This window comes from Somniosus microcephalus, chromosome 20 (genome assembly GCF_052327205.1).
Source record: "Somniosus microcephalus isolate GS21.2 chromosome 20, FLI_Smic_1.0, whole genome shotgun sequence".
Lineage (NCBI taxonomy): Eukaryota > Metazoa > Chordata > Chondrichthyes > Squaliformes > Somniosidae > Somniosus > Somniosus microcephalus.
Window position 1 is genome coordinate 48,248,315 of NC_141006.1, and position 15,915 is coordinate 48,264,229.

At 43.6% G+C, this 15,915-nt stretch overlaps 1 protein-coding gene across 2 annotated transcripts in view; it reads right to left on the bottom strand.

The window, feature by feature from the left end:
• Positions 1-15,915, bottom strand: part of runx3 (RUNX family transcription factor 3) — a 77,273-nt gene that overhangs the window by 11,101 nt on the left and 50,257 nt on the right. For both annotated transcript variants that reach the window (XM_085962637.1, XM_085962636.1), the window contains one exon: positions 10,599-10,772. In XM_085962637.1, the coding sequence (XP_085818763.1) occupies positions 10,599-10,772 (174 nt within the window). The remainder of the gene's footprint in view (positions 1-10,598; positions 10,773-15,915) is intronic.

Sequence of the window (15,915 nt, forward strand, 5' to 3'; positions counted from 1 at the left end):
ATTAACGATTTGTGAGACGACAATTCTCTAATAATACAACGTCGGGAATTTCTCGTGTTAAACTTCGCTGATTTGAAGATAAGTTTTGACCCTCTGTGTGATTTTTAAAAAATGAACAATTTGCAAACAGACCTGTAAAGGGGAGATCGCTCTGTTAGGTACTACAGAATCAAAAAACCATAAAAGTTTACAGCATTCAGTCCATCATGTCTGTGCCAGCTCTTTACTGGCACAATCCAAAAGTTATCCCATCGCCCTGTATCCTCCTCTGCTTTAAGTGTCTATCCACTTTTACAATTCTTCCTTGATCTGATCTCTTAACCATTAAAGTCACACTAGCCTAAAAAGTGTGGTTGTGATATTAGTGGATGAATGCTGAACGTGTTTGTATGACAGTCCTCTGTCTGCCATTTTAGCGCAGGCATTGCCCTCTTATTTGAAATGAGTTAGCATCTCCACTGAAATAGTGGACAAAGATAATCTGATCAACAAGCTCAAGAGTCCACCTACTAATATTACAAGCAGTCATTTAAAGGCCTGTCGCCTTCATAAAAAGAGTTTTTTTTATTTGGGGAAACAGGAGTGCCAGAAGACCCATGTGTCACTTTATCATAATGGCCTTGTGCCCCAGCAGCGAGATATGTTTCAACACAATTTGCCTCTCTGCATCAAGACAGGAAATTGTTTACCAAACAATTTTCAATGAAGGTGCTGCCCCTTTAAAGTATAAATCATTGTTCTGTTACCCCTATAGTAATTGGGTTTATTCACCAAAACAAAGGTTAATATTTCCTTCATAGGTAGGATGAAATGAACAGCACAAGTATAAGGGAAAATGTTAACTCCCAGGCGAGAGGCCCAGCCAGGAGAGGCGAGAGGGAGGCCCGGCCGGGAGAGGTGGAGGGAGGGGCCGGGAGAGGTGGAGGGAGGGGCCGGGAGAGGTGGAGGGAAGCCTGGCCGGGAGAGGTGGAGGGAGGGGCCGGGAGAGGCGGAGGGAGGAGCCGGGAGAGGTGGAGGGAGGGGCCGGGAGAGGTGGAGGGAGGCCCGGCCGGGAGAGGTAGAGGGAGGGGCCGGGAAAGGTGGAGGGAGGCCCAGTCAATTTTAATAGCCAGGCTTGGTAATACGTCCCGCAAGCCAGCTACCCACCCAGAAACGGGTGCAAAGAGGCAGCTGGCAGTTGAAGATCGAACTGGCGCTCAGGTAAGTCATGGGGTGGGTGGTTTTGGTGGGGTCTCTCGGGTGGGAAGGGGATACATCGCAGGGCAGTAGAGGCCCAGACTTTCCTCGTCAGGCCTGGAGGAGCACACTCCTGCTCCCCCTGGCCCCACAAAGGCAAGTTTCAAACTTACCTTGCAGGACTTTGTCTTGGTTCAGGCCAGGTTTCACTGAGCAGGGCAGCCACGGTGGGAGCCCCGCTCAGTCCAGTTAAAAAGTCACTGGGGTCCTGTGTACATCATAGGACCCCGATTTGCATAAACGTATGCAGAGTCCGCCTGATTTAGGCGGGTGCCTTGGCCTCAGAGAAAATTGCGACAGGTTGGAAATGGGGCGTGAAATTGACCCATTCCATTATAACCCCAGCTCCTCCTGGTTTATGCTGGGCTGAGGGAGTGAAAATTCCCCCTCTAGGCACTACACTGTGCCTGCTTTGAGATCGAGTTTGAGTGCACAGAACTTTACATATGCACAGCAGGCCACAGTAGTTTTTCTGTTTATTCCAATCATGTCTGTACTGTGGGTGGCCTCGCTGGAGATGTATTCTGCACGTGCCTTCGACTGTGTGCTTATTGGGTACCAATTTAACCAACCTCAGCTGTCGCTCGCTGGATTTGCAGCAGGCTCTCACAGAATGGAAAATTCTGAAAGTCAGACACATCTACACCAGATTCATTCACTTCACCAGTTCTGCCTGAACAAGGCTGCTCCTCACACTGCACATTTTTAACTCTGGCACAGGATTCCATTCTGCACTTAACGCTCTAATTTAACAACACACGGAATATTCCCACATTCCCAGAGTTCCACCTTTGAACTCTGTGGCTTTGTATTTATGTAACTGGAAGTGACAGTATGGGCAGTTGTGTGTCATCAATCACTCATCACAACCTCTGCACAATCCCTCAGTCTGACACTGCAGAGCCACTCACTCACTCTTCACCTCACACCTGCTTGTTCTTCTATTGACGCTCATCTTTAAACAGCTGCTTTCTTCTCCATTGCCACGTACCCCCTCACTCCTACCCCCCCCCCCCAAAACAAACTACCTACCACCACTCAGTCGCTTGACCCCGTTCTCCTTCAGCTGGGTAGGTAAGAACATAAGAAATAGGAGCAGGAGTAGGCCATTCGGCCCTTCGAGCCTGCTCCGCCATTCAATGAGATCATGGCTGATCTTCAACCTCAACTCCACCTTCCTGCACTATCCCCATATCCCTTGATTCCCGTAGTATCCAAAAATCTATCGATCCATGTCTTGATCATACTCAACGACTGAGCATCCACAGCCCTCTGGGGTAGAGAATTCACCCTTTGAGTGAAGAAATTTCACCTCATCTCAGTCCTAAATGGCCGACCCCTTATTCTAAGACTGTGACCCCCTAGTTCTAGACTCCCCAGCCAGGGGAAACATCCTCCCTGCATCTACCCTGTCAAGCCCCTTAAGAATTTTATATGTTTCAATGAGATCACCTCTCATTCTTCTAAACAGGTAGATGGGCAGTGCTGGAGCTGATTTCCATGCAATTGCAAAAAAAAACCTCTCCACATGTTCAGTTGACAGGATGTATGTAAGTTTGTTTGGCAAAGTAAATAATTTAATGGAACTGGAGTCTTATCAACACCATCTACAGTCATTATTCTGAGTAACCACACAAAGTAACTAATGTGGGCAGGAGCTAGCCCCACCTTCAGCCCACGCTGACTTTCATTTTTATTTTCTGATGGGTTTCATTTTATTTTATTTTGTTCCAGGTAGCCTTTCAGATACAATTGGAATAAAACTGCAAAATCAGATAGTAATCAAAGTTTAGGGTTAGAGAATCGATTTTCTGGGATACTGTAAATCTGGAGCAGACTCGAATAAAACTGTCCACTTCCCAGTTCATGGTACAAAACCACGATACATTGACTTTGGCCGCACTCATTTACATCCTTTGCGGTGAGTATTTTTTTAAGAAGGTCTGTTCCCGGTACCATCTCAAATATCAGCCTGTTTACCATAGTGGTAGCACTCGCCTCTGAGTCAGAAGGTCGTGGGTTCAATTCTCACTCCAGAGTCTTTAGCAAAAAAATCTAGGCTGACCTTCCAATACAGTACTGAGGGAGTGCTGCACTGTCTTTTGGATGCGGTGCCGTCTTTCAGATGAGACGTTAAATCCAGGCCCCATCCGCCCTCGCAGGTGGATGTAAAATATCCCACAGCACTTTTTGAAAGAAGAGCAGGGGAGTTCTCCCCAGCATCCTGGCCAACATTGGTCATTATGTCATTGCTGTTTGTTGGAGCTTGCTGTGTGGAAATTGGCATTTCCTACATTACAACAGTACTTCAGAGGTACTTCAGTGAATGTAAAGCGCTTTGGGATCTCCTGAGGTGATAAAAGGCACCATATAAATGCTAGCTAGTTAGTTAGTTAGATCTATCTATCTATCTGTCTGTCTGCCTGTCAATCTATCTACCTATCTATCTACCTATCTATCTATCTATCTATCTCTCTCTCTCTCTACCTCTATCTCTCTCTATCTATCTCTCTATCTATCTATCTATATCTCTATCTCTCTCTCTATCTATCTATCTCTATCTATCTCTCTCTCTCTATTTCTCTCTCTCTATCTATCTCTCTATCTATCTCTCTCTCTCTCTCTATCTTTCTCTCTCTATCTCTCTCTCTATCTCTCTCTATCTCTCTCACTCATCTATCTATCTCTCTCTCTCTCTCTATCTCTCTCTCTACCTCTATCTCTCTCTATCTATCTCTCTATCTATCTATCTATCTCTCTATCTCTCTATCTCTCTCTATCCCTCTCTATCTCTCTCTATCTATCTATCTATCTATCTATCTATCTATCTATCTATCTATCTATCTATCTCTCTCTCTCTATCTATCTATATTTGTGAGGATATTACCTATACCAAGGCAGAGCAGTGTTACATGAGGTCAAGCAGGACAATCAGATCCAGACTATTGTTGACTTGCTGAAAATAGCTCTGATGATATGAAAATATGCTCAGCTCATGATATTTAACTGCCCTGTAACCACGTTCAGACCTCAAACATGTAAAGGGCCCTGATAAAGGGTGCATGTGCCTTTGGAGGTACTGCTTTACTCCAGGGTGAGAAGAAAGTACAAGTAGTAACAGCAACGGGATCTAATCAAAATATCCTGAAATCGGATTTGTAGAATATAGTTCAAATGGTACGACGTTTTAATTCCTGTCTCGATAGGGGTAGAGTGTAATGTAACCGCTGTTATGAGTTGCAAGGTATGTGGCTTTCTGGCCTGTTTCATAATAAGACCACAGTCCTGTGCCAAAATACTCTGCCTGTTCTTTGAATTTCCATAACTGCACACTGTTTTTATTTTTGCTTTGGGGATAATATTTAAAACTTCTCTCCCCCAATTAAAATGTAATCAATACAGGCTAGAAATTATTTTTGGCAGTATTAGCGGACAGTGCATCTGCATGATATTCCTCTGTCCACCATCTTAAAGTATCTGTTGACCCATTTAAAACAAGCAGGTTCACATCTCTGTTAAAATAATGAACAGAGAAATGCCACATAAATAGCTTAATTGTTTGTCCACTAGGTTGGCAATAATTATTTCTAGCATTTATCTTTTTCAAACTAAAGCACAAAATCACAAGATGCACAAAGATGAGAAAGGCCATTTGGCCTATTGAAGCTCATCTATCCAGAAAGACCCCCTATCGTAGCATCCAACTGTTTCTTAAAAGATTCCAGGGTTTTCAACTTTACTGCCCAACACAGACGTCCATTCGATAGCAAAATACTGCAGATGCTGGAAATCCGAAATAACAACAGAAAACGCTGGAAAAACTCAGCAGGCCAGGCAACATCCGTGGAGAGAGAAACAGAGTCAACAGCTGTCTTTCACTCTGCCAGAGCATTTCACACTTCATCTAGAGCCATTGTTTGTGTCTTTACCTGTCCTATTACTATCTCGTCTCACCTTGAATATCTCTTAATGTCTCTTCTTTCATCCCCTCCCCCATTTCCCAGCCCCCAAACTGCCCTTTAATCTTTTCATTTCCTGCCTTTTTTTCTCAGTTCTGACGAAGGGTTTCAACCCGAAACGTTGACTCTGTTTCTCTCTCCACGGATGTTGCCTGGCCTGCTGAGTTTTTCCAGCATTTTCTGTTGTTATTACAGAAGTCCATTCCATGTGTTGACCACTCGTTGCAGGAAAAGGAAATTCCTAAGGGAATCAAGGGATATGGGGATAGTGCAGCAAGGTGGAGTTGAAGTAGAAGATCAGCCATGATCTTGTTGAATGGCGGAGCAGGTTTGAAGGGCTGAATGGCCTACTCCTGCTCTTATTTCTTATGTTCTTATGTTCCTAACTGGTTTGAATTTGTGTCCCCTTGTCCTAATGTCATGCTTTATCACAGAAATCACAGAATCACAGAAACCTCACAGTGCAGATAGAGGCCATTTCGGCCCATCGAGCCTGCACCGACACATATCCCACCCGATCCCCGTAACCCCTACACCAACACATATCCCACCCTATCCCCGTAACCCCACGTATTTAATCCCCCTAACACTAAGGGTCAATTTATCATAGCCAATCAACCTAACCCGCACATCTTTGGACTGTGGGAGGAAACCGGAGCACCCGGAGGAAACCCACGCAAACACGGGGAGAATGTGCAAACTCCACACAGACAGTCACCCGAGGCCGGATTCGAACCCGGGTCCCTGGCGCTGTGAGGCAACAGTGCTAACCACTTTAGTTTGAACTACTTTTCTCCATACCATTTATTATCTTATATACCTTTAAGGTCACTTCCTTTAAAGTCTAAAATGCCCAAGTTTCTTCTGTCTTTCCTCATGACTCAGTCCTGTGACACTGGAGATCAGTCTCAGGACTCTTCTCTGTATTGCCTCCAGCATTTAATTGTCTCCCTGTCTCAGTGACCAGAACTGTATGCAAATACATAAGGTGTGATTGGAGCAGAGCACTATACAGTTCCAGAAAACTTTGTTGTTTGGAGACAGATCAGGTCAGGCTAGGAGTACAGACAAGGAAAACATTCTACTTGGTCCTCTCTCTTTGGAGGATTTTATTGTGAGACTTTAACGTGTGTTCTTGTCCTCCCCCCCCCCCCACCCCAAACCCCTCAGATTTTGTTTCCTTTATTTCCTATTGGAGCTACTTGCTGTCAGGACGGTGAATGGTCCGATGATCCATATACAGCTCACTTCTCCATGACTAATGCTCTGTGATCAGTTGACAAGAAGCTTTGTCAATTTTCATCTCCCTCTTAGGATCTGATCTATCAACCTGGTTAAGAAAACTCACTTGGAACAGTGGCAGAGAGATTCAAATAACAGGCAACCTATGAATTTTAATCAACATCCAGTTAGTATGAAAGCAGGTGTTCTGTGTTAAGGACCACGTCAAAGGCCATTTATTTGATTTTCTTTGTTCCCATTTCCATGAAATTAGAAGCCACTTTACAATACTTTGTGATTTTTATGTTTATAATGTTACAAAAAGAAGGTTGAATGGGATGAATCTGGCGGCACTCTCTGCCTCCTCACAAAGGTGTGCCTTAGTGCGTTTTCTTTGGTTTACAGGAAAGGATTTTTCCTTTTTCTATTTTGGGCTTGAATTGCTCCACTAAAGGAATGCTATGTGTTTGTTTTTTTTACGTAAAAAGGAATTGGTCTGATCTCCACCTTCTATTCTAATTGTTTTGACTGGAAGCACACTAAAGTGGGTGTGTTTGTCGTTAAGTAAAAATGCATGTGTGGGCGTATGTTACTGGCAGTATGATAACAGCAGCATGGACAGGGCATGAGTAGTCAAGCAAGCATTCCATCACAAATATATCTCGAGATCAACAGTCGCACTGTCCCATTAAGTCTATTAATGCTGCTTAGCTTATCCCTTCAGGAAATTTGGAATTTTATAATTGTGACGAGGTATTTGCATCATGGGCACTGAGCCTTCATAAGAGCCTGTACATGAAGACAGGCTAAAGGCAGGAATTATATAATAACTAACCACCAGTAGTCGTTACATTACGACGGCTTTTCAGCTTCATTCGAAATATGCAGTGATGTGATGCATGCACACTGATGTCATTTGTGTCATTAAAGCATCATAGCACTTGCAAATGACATCATAAATATGCAGCAAAAGTGGCAATGGCACGTAATTTGTCCAGCAATATGCAAAAACCAAGAATTTATTCTATCGAATTCTATCAGGTCCAAAATGATGGCAAATCGTCTTTAAGCTGCGCGCACTGCAGCTGTATAAGTGGGTTATAAAATAGTCTTAAGTCAGAAGCAACATTCCCATGAATTGTTTTTTGGATGCGTGGCCCCTTTAACAGGCTGCACGAATTATCCAAATTATCGCGCATGCGCGGTTTTTGCCTTTTAAAAGCCGGAGAGTGGCCTGCGCGGGACCTCCAGACCGCTGCGCGGCCACGCAGCTTAATGGGAACATTGGTCAGGAGTGGTTTATTATTTGGGAGACTGCAGATTACAAGTTGTATCCTTGGATTAGGAGGAGGTAAACAAGATGCTTCTACTTTGAGTTCTAGATTACCAAACTAAATGGAAGGAGCTGATTTTGTTGACATTCTCTGGTTGGATGAGACACCTGTTCATCTACACTGCCTGGGTCGTACACCCTCAGTGCACCTTCAGTTTAAAAAGAAAGAAAGACTTGCATTTATATAGCGCCTTTCATGACCACCGGACGTCCCAAAGCGCTTTACAGGGAATGAAGTACTTTTTGAAGTGTAGGCACTGTTGTAATGTAGGAAACGCGACAACCAATTTGCGCACAGTAAACACCCACAAACAGCAATATGATAATGACCAGATAATCTGTTTTTAGAGGGATAAATATTGGCTAGAACACCAGGGATAGCTCCCCTGCTCTTCTTCGAAATAGTGCCATGGGATCTTTTATGTCCTCCTGAGAGAGAAGACGGGACCTCGGTTTAACGTTTCATCTGAAGGATGGCACCTCCGACAATGCAGCACTCCCTCAGCACTACACTGGAGTGTCAGCCTAGATTTTAGTGCTCAGTCCCTGGAGTGGGACCTTCTGACTCAGAGGAGAGAGTGCTACCCACTGAGCCACAGCTGACACACCTTATGTCTCAGTTTTGACATCACTTTTTATACGATTTGTCATTTTCACAAAGACATTTATGAAAATACTTTGCTAATTTCTAGATGGAAATTCCAGTTTAAATAAAAGGGAGACAATTTCCTTCTGTTGATTCATTTAAATGAAAAATCCATGTGAGTAAAAAAGGAAGAAAAAACTCTTTCATTCCTAAAGTGTTTTGTTTTAATGTGCTAAAATGCAGCTTTCTGCAGTGCGCACAAATGACTATGCCTCGATATAACAGAAACAATCAATAATGCGATGAGTTATTTTGTTTTGGGCTGCAAAATCATAGAATCATAGAATGATTACAGCACAGAAGGAGGCCATTCGGCCCGTTGAGCCCATGCCGGCTCTCTGCAAGAGCACCTCAGCTAGTCGCACTCCCCCACCCTTTCCCCGCAGCCCTGTAAAAAAAATTTCCTTCAGGTACTTATCCAATTCCCTTTTGAAAGTCACAATTGAATCTGCCTCCACCACCCTTTCAGGCAGTGCATTCCAGATCCTAACCACATGCTGACGAAAAAAGTTTTTCCTCATGTCCCCTTTGGTTCTTCTGCCAATCACCTTAAATCTGTGTCCTCTGTTTCTCGACCCTTCCGCCAATGGGAACAGTTTCTCTCTATCTACTCTGTCTAGACCCCTCATGATTTTGAACACCTCTATCAAATCTCCCCTCAACCTTCTCTGCTCCAAGGAGAACAACCCCAGCTTTGTGACATTGAGGTATTATTCAAGTGCTGGCTACATACCTTTGAACAAATACATTGCAAAGTGTCACTGTAATGCAGTAAGTCCCTCTATGGAATATGAACGCCAGGTTATATTAGATGGTGCATTATAATGAAGTTGTTTTGTGTCCTCTCTTTAATAATCAGAGAACCATAAATGCTATATGTTATACCAGAACTGACAACATAGCTGTGATATAATGAGGTTGTTTTTCTACCAGGGAGTCATCAATAATGTGTGATATAGTGCGGATGTATATCGGAGAGCCGGAACAATGGGTTTACTGTGCATAATTTCAGTGATGCATTGTGCCGTTGTTCAGTTCAGTAACTGCTGTTCTGAAGTATGATAAAGACAATGGCCCAGAAATTCGGGTCTCCACGGGTGAGTACGCACGGGGTACTCACCCGTAGGCCCAATGGAAGTGCCGGTTTCCTGCATGCACTGCACATGCGCGGGAAACCAGCACTTCCGTTCCTCTGAACGAAGGGGTTCAGAGGTCGAACGCGTGCACATCGAACTTTGTTTTTTTTACAGGTTTTCCTGGGAGGGTAAGTCTCCAGAAGTTAGACATGTAAAAAGCAGGCGTAAGGCCTGCTTTTTACAAGGTAAGTGGTGAATTAATTAAAATTAAAACATTTTTTCCACAGGTTTATCATTTTTAAATACTTTAAAGCAAGGTAAGTTTATTTTTAGCCCCATTAGAAAAAAATTATTTTTTTCAAAAATTTAAATTATTGTTTAAAATAGTTATTTCATGTAATTTATAGTTTATTTAAAAAATGTGATTTAAAAAAAAATTATTTGAAGATTTAGTGCTGTTTTGGGGTCGTATTATTTATAAGTTTAACAGTCCTTCCTGTCAGACTTATGAATGGAGCATTCCCTGCTCCCCATGGCCCACGTGATCCCAGGGGACGCTTCGAACTAACTGCACCCCTGGGATACGCAAGCACTGCGTGCCGGCAGCTGGACCAGGCCCTGGATCGGAATTCCACGCAGGCCCACAGCTCAACGGCCGGCGTGCAAGGTAAGTGCAGATCGGGGGCTTGTACCCACGGGAAGCCCCCGACCCGAATTTCTGGGCCATTGCACTGTAGGGGGCACTGCACTGCTTTCAGCACCTGCTGTACCTAACTGAAGCACTTTACGACTACTGCCCAGAGTTCAGTTCTGGACTTATCTGAAGTGTTTTTTACACAGACTCTACAAAGGTGGATCAAATGCTGTCACAAGAAGCCAATGTAAATCTGAGCATGGATTAAATTATGCTGAAAACAGTGAACTTGGGGAAAGGCAGACAGCTTGAACTTGAGGCACCACTGTAGTCAGTACATGAATGTCAAAAATTTCTCATGACCATAACAAATAAGAAGTGTTTATAATAGCTTGTGACCATGCTCCCTCCCTATATTAATGCGATTGCTTTTATGACGAAGCATTGTATGGAAACAGAGTTGTTCCCCAAAGTGCTTTCATGTTTCACTCACTCTGCATCTGTGTTTGGGTTTGTGGGCTGAAGTGGGTGGGCACACCCAGAGGTCGCGGGCTGGGCGTTGATGGACCAACCCTCATAGCTGTCTGGCGGTACCGTTCCAACTCGCTCAGGCGGTCCGAGAAAAGTGTGCCAGGTTTTGTCTGGTCTTCAAGCTTTTGTCTGTGCCCTGCAATAAAAAATAATATATTAAATTTAAATATTTTAGTCTCTTCACTTTTCCTTCGCGTTCAGCCACACTGCTGTTTGCCTCTACCACCTAACCTTCCAACAACTTTTAACCTGTTGTTGTACAAATTTTTGCAAAGGGAAGTAGGTATCTTTATAATTGGCTTGAGAGGGGAGTTGGAGGGAGGAAGGTAAATCCAGATCCTGACCTATCCCACAGTGCAGTAGAAATTAAAGCCAGATGCAAGGCAGACATTTTGTTGTCCAAATTCAAACAAAATATACCCACCTTGCATTGTATCTAATGTCTTTTGGAAGGGAACTGGCTTCCTATTGCAATACATGACAAGTGTTATCTGCCTAGTCTTTTCATTCAAGATGGCTACTTCGCCATACCCGTGCTTTTCTATAGCATTGTCTGTGTTCGGATGACGAACCAGTCTAGTGCAGCATTAACAAACAACTCCACCTGCTGGTCCAGTAAAGAAATTACAAAAACGTACGCAATGGAGGCTGGCAAAATCCCAAGGCCATCTGTGAGACGGGTGCTCCCAGAACTGCCTCCCTTGTTTTGAACTGATTGACGTTTCATAACCTTGTTGTGTTGTGAGTACTTCAGGAGTGGCATGTTCATTATGCTGCACACTGCCATAAATCTTGCTTGAGTTAGACATGGAGATTGACACCACCTGTCTATATCTGATGAGCCCTACTGAATATCATTGACTTCTTAAAGTAAAATGCATGAAACTTCATAAATTCAATCAGCAAAATGGTGATTTAGATATCCTCCTAAGAAGCCTTTGCTCCACTTATTCAGTTTCAAAACTGAATCAACACTATGAGCTTTATTTCTGCACCGAAAGAAAATTATATCTAGTTTCTTAAACACTATGAATTAAGCAATTTTTCTACTTTATAACTGTCACCAACATAGAACATAGAAAAATAGGAGTAGGAGTAGGCCATTCGGCCCTTCGAGCCTGCTCCGCCATTCAATATGATCATGGTTGATCCTCTATCGCAATACCATATTTCCGCTCTCTGCCCAACACAAATATGCTGTCATCTGTACAGATTTTAAATGAAGGGAAAGGTTGTGCAACAGACCAGTGCTGGGAGGGGTCAAGCTGATTTTTGTTTTGTTCCAATTCCAGATAAAAACGTTCTGAGATATCTCTCTCTCGAGGAGTGATAATAGAGACACAAGCTGCTGTCACTAAATCCCATTGCTAAAATTTTCAGCAAACTTTGATCTAGTGACACGTATAATTCGAAACATTTATCCCATTTTTTCTGGGTTTCTGCGGCTTTTCTTCTGAAGTTACAGCGCTTGAGCAGGAGAACAACACAGTAGTCCACCCCCATGATACCTAGCAAGCCGCAGGTAGCTGTTGTGGTCTAGCACTGGTTCGCCAGCTTTGAAAGCTTCCCACAAAGCCTAGCCCAATAGGCCCCAGGGTAAGTTGGCACTACAGCACTAGCTACCAGACATACAAATGAGATTTGCACACTTTGGAGCTTACCTAGCCGGCAGTGTGAATGTGAGGAACGGAGATTTATCTAAAGTTATCAATTTGCTACTATCTTGTTCTTAGTGCCTAGGTTTATTTTAATTATCGGTCTGCCTGCGAGCAGTGGTAATGTATTGATTTGGATTTGGACTTTTATTTATTCATTTCTTCCTGGGATGTTCATGACATGGTTAAGGACACATTAGCTGCTCATGCCTTGTTGCCCTGAGAAGGCCTTCTCATCAGATGGTGGTAGTGAGCCTTCTGTTTCATTGCAATTGTTTTTACAACTGATTGGCTTGCTAGCCCACTTTGGAGCCAATTGTGTAATGGGAGCCTGGAATCATAGATAGGCCAGACTGGGGAGGGATGGTAGGTTCTCTCCCTGGGGAAGGGCCAGTTGGGTTTTTACAACAATCTGGCAGTTTTCATTCTCGCTAATTTATAAATTTATTGAATTCAATTTCACAATGCGCCGCGAGGAGATTTGACCTCAGGGCCACTGGGATGCTTGTCCAGGTGCCGAACCACTACGCTACCAACTTTTTACCTAACCTCCAGCTTCTGAACTGATGATCTGAGACTTCTATCAAGTTATTTTCACCACTGGGACTCTGGGGCTGATTTTCTGAGTTTGTGCTGTCGGTGTGGGGGGGGGGGGGGGGTGGTGTGGGAGGCCTCACTTTCTGACCGTGTATGCTGGGAAATCGTTGGTATGCTGCCCATGATTCACTGCTGTGCATGGCCAGTGGGCCAGGAACCCCACCAGCAGCGCAAGCTCAGAAAATGAACCCCTATATCCAAAGCTTCATTGTTTGTCTCTGCCTGCACCCACAGCCTTGCCTGTCTCACTGTACCTCTCAGCTCAATAAACAATCTCTCCCAACTTGTGTCTTGCAAGATGCCTATGAATAGTGTGCAGACAGCCACTTCAGCTCAATTCAATATGGCATAGTCGTCTCTTTCTCCCCCTGATTTTGCTGGAAGTGTTGAGGAAGAGTTTCAAAGTCAAGTGTGCTTGCAATGTCTTTGAGCTCATTGTAAACCTTTTCAGTCTGCTTCTCCTGTGTCAGCACATGCTTCAACAACCCATAAGTTCATAGTGCGATAACATTAAACACCATGCACTATGATAACCTCTCTATTTGACTTAACAACATCCTCAGATTCAACAGTACACTCGCCAGTTTTCCATCAATGCTCAGAGCTCGATTTTCGTGGCTCACGGGCAATATGGAGTTGGCAGTATAACTTTGGCTTGCAGGCTGCTTGAAGCAGGTACAACTCTTAAAGCAGCACCTGATGTATAATTCAACATTTCTTAGAGCTTCATAAATAAACTGGATCTTAAAAGGGCTGGATCTTTTTAGTTATTGTTATCCTGTTGCTATACTACTGCATACAGTAAGTTGTCATTCAATTGTTATTTTGGACCCAGTGTGCAATGATGTCGAGTTCTGAACATGTTTTAGTCGCAGACAAACGTTTACAGCAGGATCAGAGCTGACAAAAGCCAGGTCTTATCTGTCCATAGCTGAGAGATGAAAAGCGAAAAAATCTCTTTGAAAATTCTTATATTGTAAATGTGCCCAGTTGCTGCAATAAAAAGTCTCACCAACAGCCTTTAAGCAATCTACTTGAAAGTCTCTGTACTTTCCTGCCCATCCTACTGGCTATGAGATTAAGCAGCAGAACGACTGAAGGAATGTGTTAATTGCTAATTAATGCGCAGAGGGATCAGTTTGGGCATGAGATGAAATTAAGTACTTACAACTAATCCTAACTTGAAATGCTTAATAAATTGGCAATTAAGGCAAAGTTTCAATTCCGAATTGGCTCAGTTAATAATGATTTAAAACATCTATCAATTTAAGGAAAAATATTTCTTGTAAGAGACAACAAAGCTCCGTAAATCAAGTGTTCATAAAGTTTATAGCTAAATACATAGATTAAATAGGTTAATTCATCATCCAACTCATTGTTATTTGTGGGATGTTAAGATGGTTGCAGCACTTGCCCACGTAACAGTCACTGCACTTCAAAGTAATTAATTGTGTGAAGTGCTTTGATACTTTCCAACATGACAAGATACTATATAAATGCAAGTATTCTTAATAATCATATGTTAAAAAGCCGGCAGCATTCGATTTCCTGAATAGAGTCTCTGTTTTTTATTTATCTTCTGATGTCCCAGTGTGCACACTTCACTTTAGCCTGAACCTTAATTTTTGAAATTTAAACTGTATTTCATTTTCTACCACCTAACGACAGGTTGTCTGGATGCCAGAATGTACAGCGAGTGCAACTCCACAGCAGCGGCTACTTTGAGAAAGCTGGTGCTTTTTTTGCTCATTTTGAGCTGGTGACAATTCCAACGCTACAGACACAGTCTTTGACAGGAAGCATTTCACACAGAAACAAGCAACGGAAAGTACAGGCTTGAAAAAGGGTTCATCCGAAACGTCGACTCTAATTTCTCTCCATGGATGTTGCCTGGCCTGCTGCGTTTTTCCAGCATTTTCTGTTGTTATTTCGGATTTCCAGCATCTGCAGTATTTTGCTATCGGAAAGTACAGGCAGTCAGCCCAATCCCCAAATTAACCCATTAACAAATAACTGTGTTACAACCTAGTAATAAGGTCATATTTGGGTTTTTATATTCAAGATTTTTTTTCATTCTGGGAAAATTAGGCTTCAGTAGGGTAAGTGACAATTATGTTTATATATATTGACCTTCAAAAAAACAACAAAAACATGGTTAACCATTGAAAATGCACACTGAAGTGTACGGACATGGACAGTCACTAGTTGCCATGGGAATAAGGTCAGAAATGGGGATGTTCGCTGATGACTGCACAGTGTTCAGTGCCATTCACAACTCCTCAGATAATGAAGCAGTCCATGCCCGCATGCAAGAAGACCTGGACGACGTTCAGGCTTGGGCTGATAAGTGGCAGGTAACATTCGCGCCACAGAAATGCCAGGCAATGACTATCTCCAACAAGCGAGAGTCTAACCACCGCCCCTTGACATTCAACGGCATTACCATCGCCGAATCCCCCACCATCAACATCCTGGGTGTCACCATTGACCAGAAACTTAACTGGACCAGCCATATAAATACTGCGGCAACAAGACCAGGTCAGAGGCTGGATATTCTGTGGCGAGTGTCTCACCTCCTGACTCCCCAAAGCCTTTCCACCATCTACGAGGCACAAGTAAGGAGTGTGATGGAATACTCTCCACTTGCCTGGATGAGTGCAGCTCCAACAACACTAAAGAAGCTCGACACCATCCAGGACAAAGCAGCCCGCTTGATTGGCACCCCATCCACCACCTTAAACATTCACTCCCTCTACCACCGGCGTACCATGGCTGCAGTGTGTACCATCTACAAGATGCACTGCAGCAACTCGCCAAGGCCTCTTCGGCAGCACCTTCCAAACCCCCGACCTCGTCCACCTAGAAGGACAAAGGTAGCAGGCGCATGGGAACACCACCACCTCCAAGTTCCCCTCCAAGTCACACACCATCCTGACTTAGAAGTATATCGCCGATCCTTCATCGTCGCTGGGTCAAAATCCTGGAACTCCCTACCTAACAGCACTGTGGGAGTACCTTCACCACACT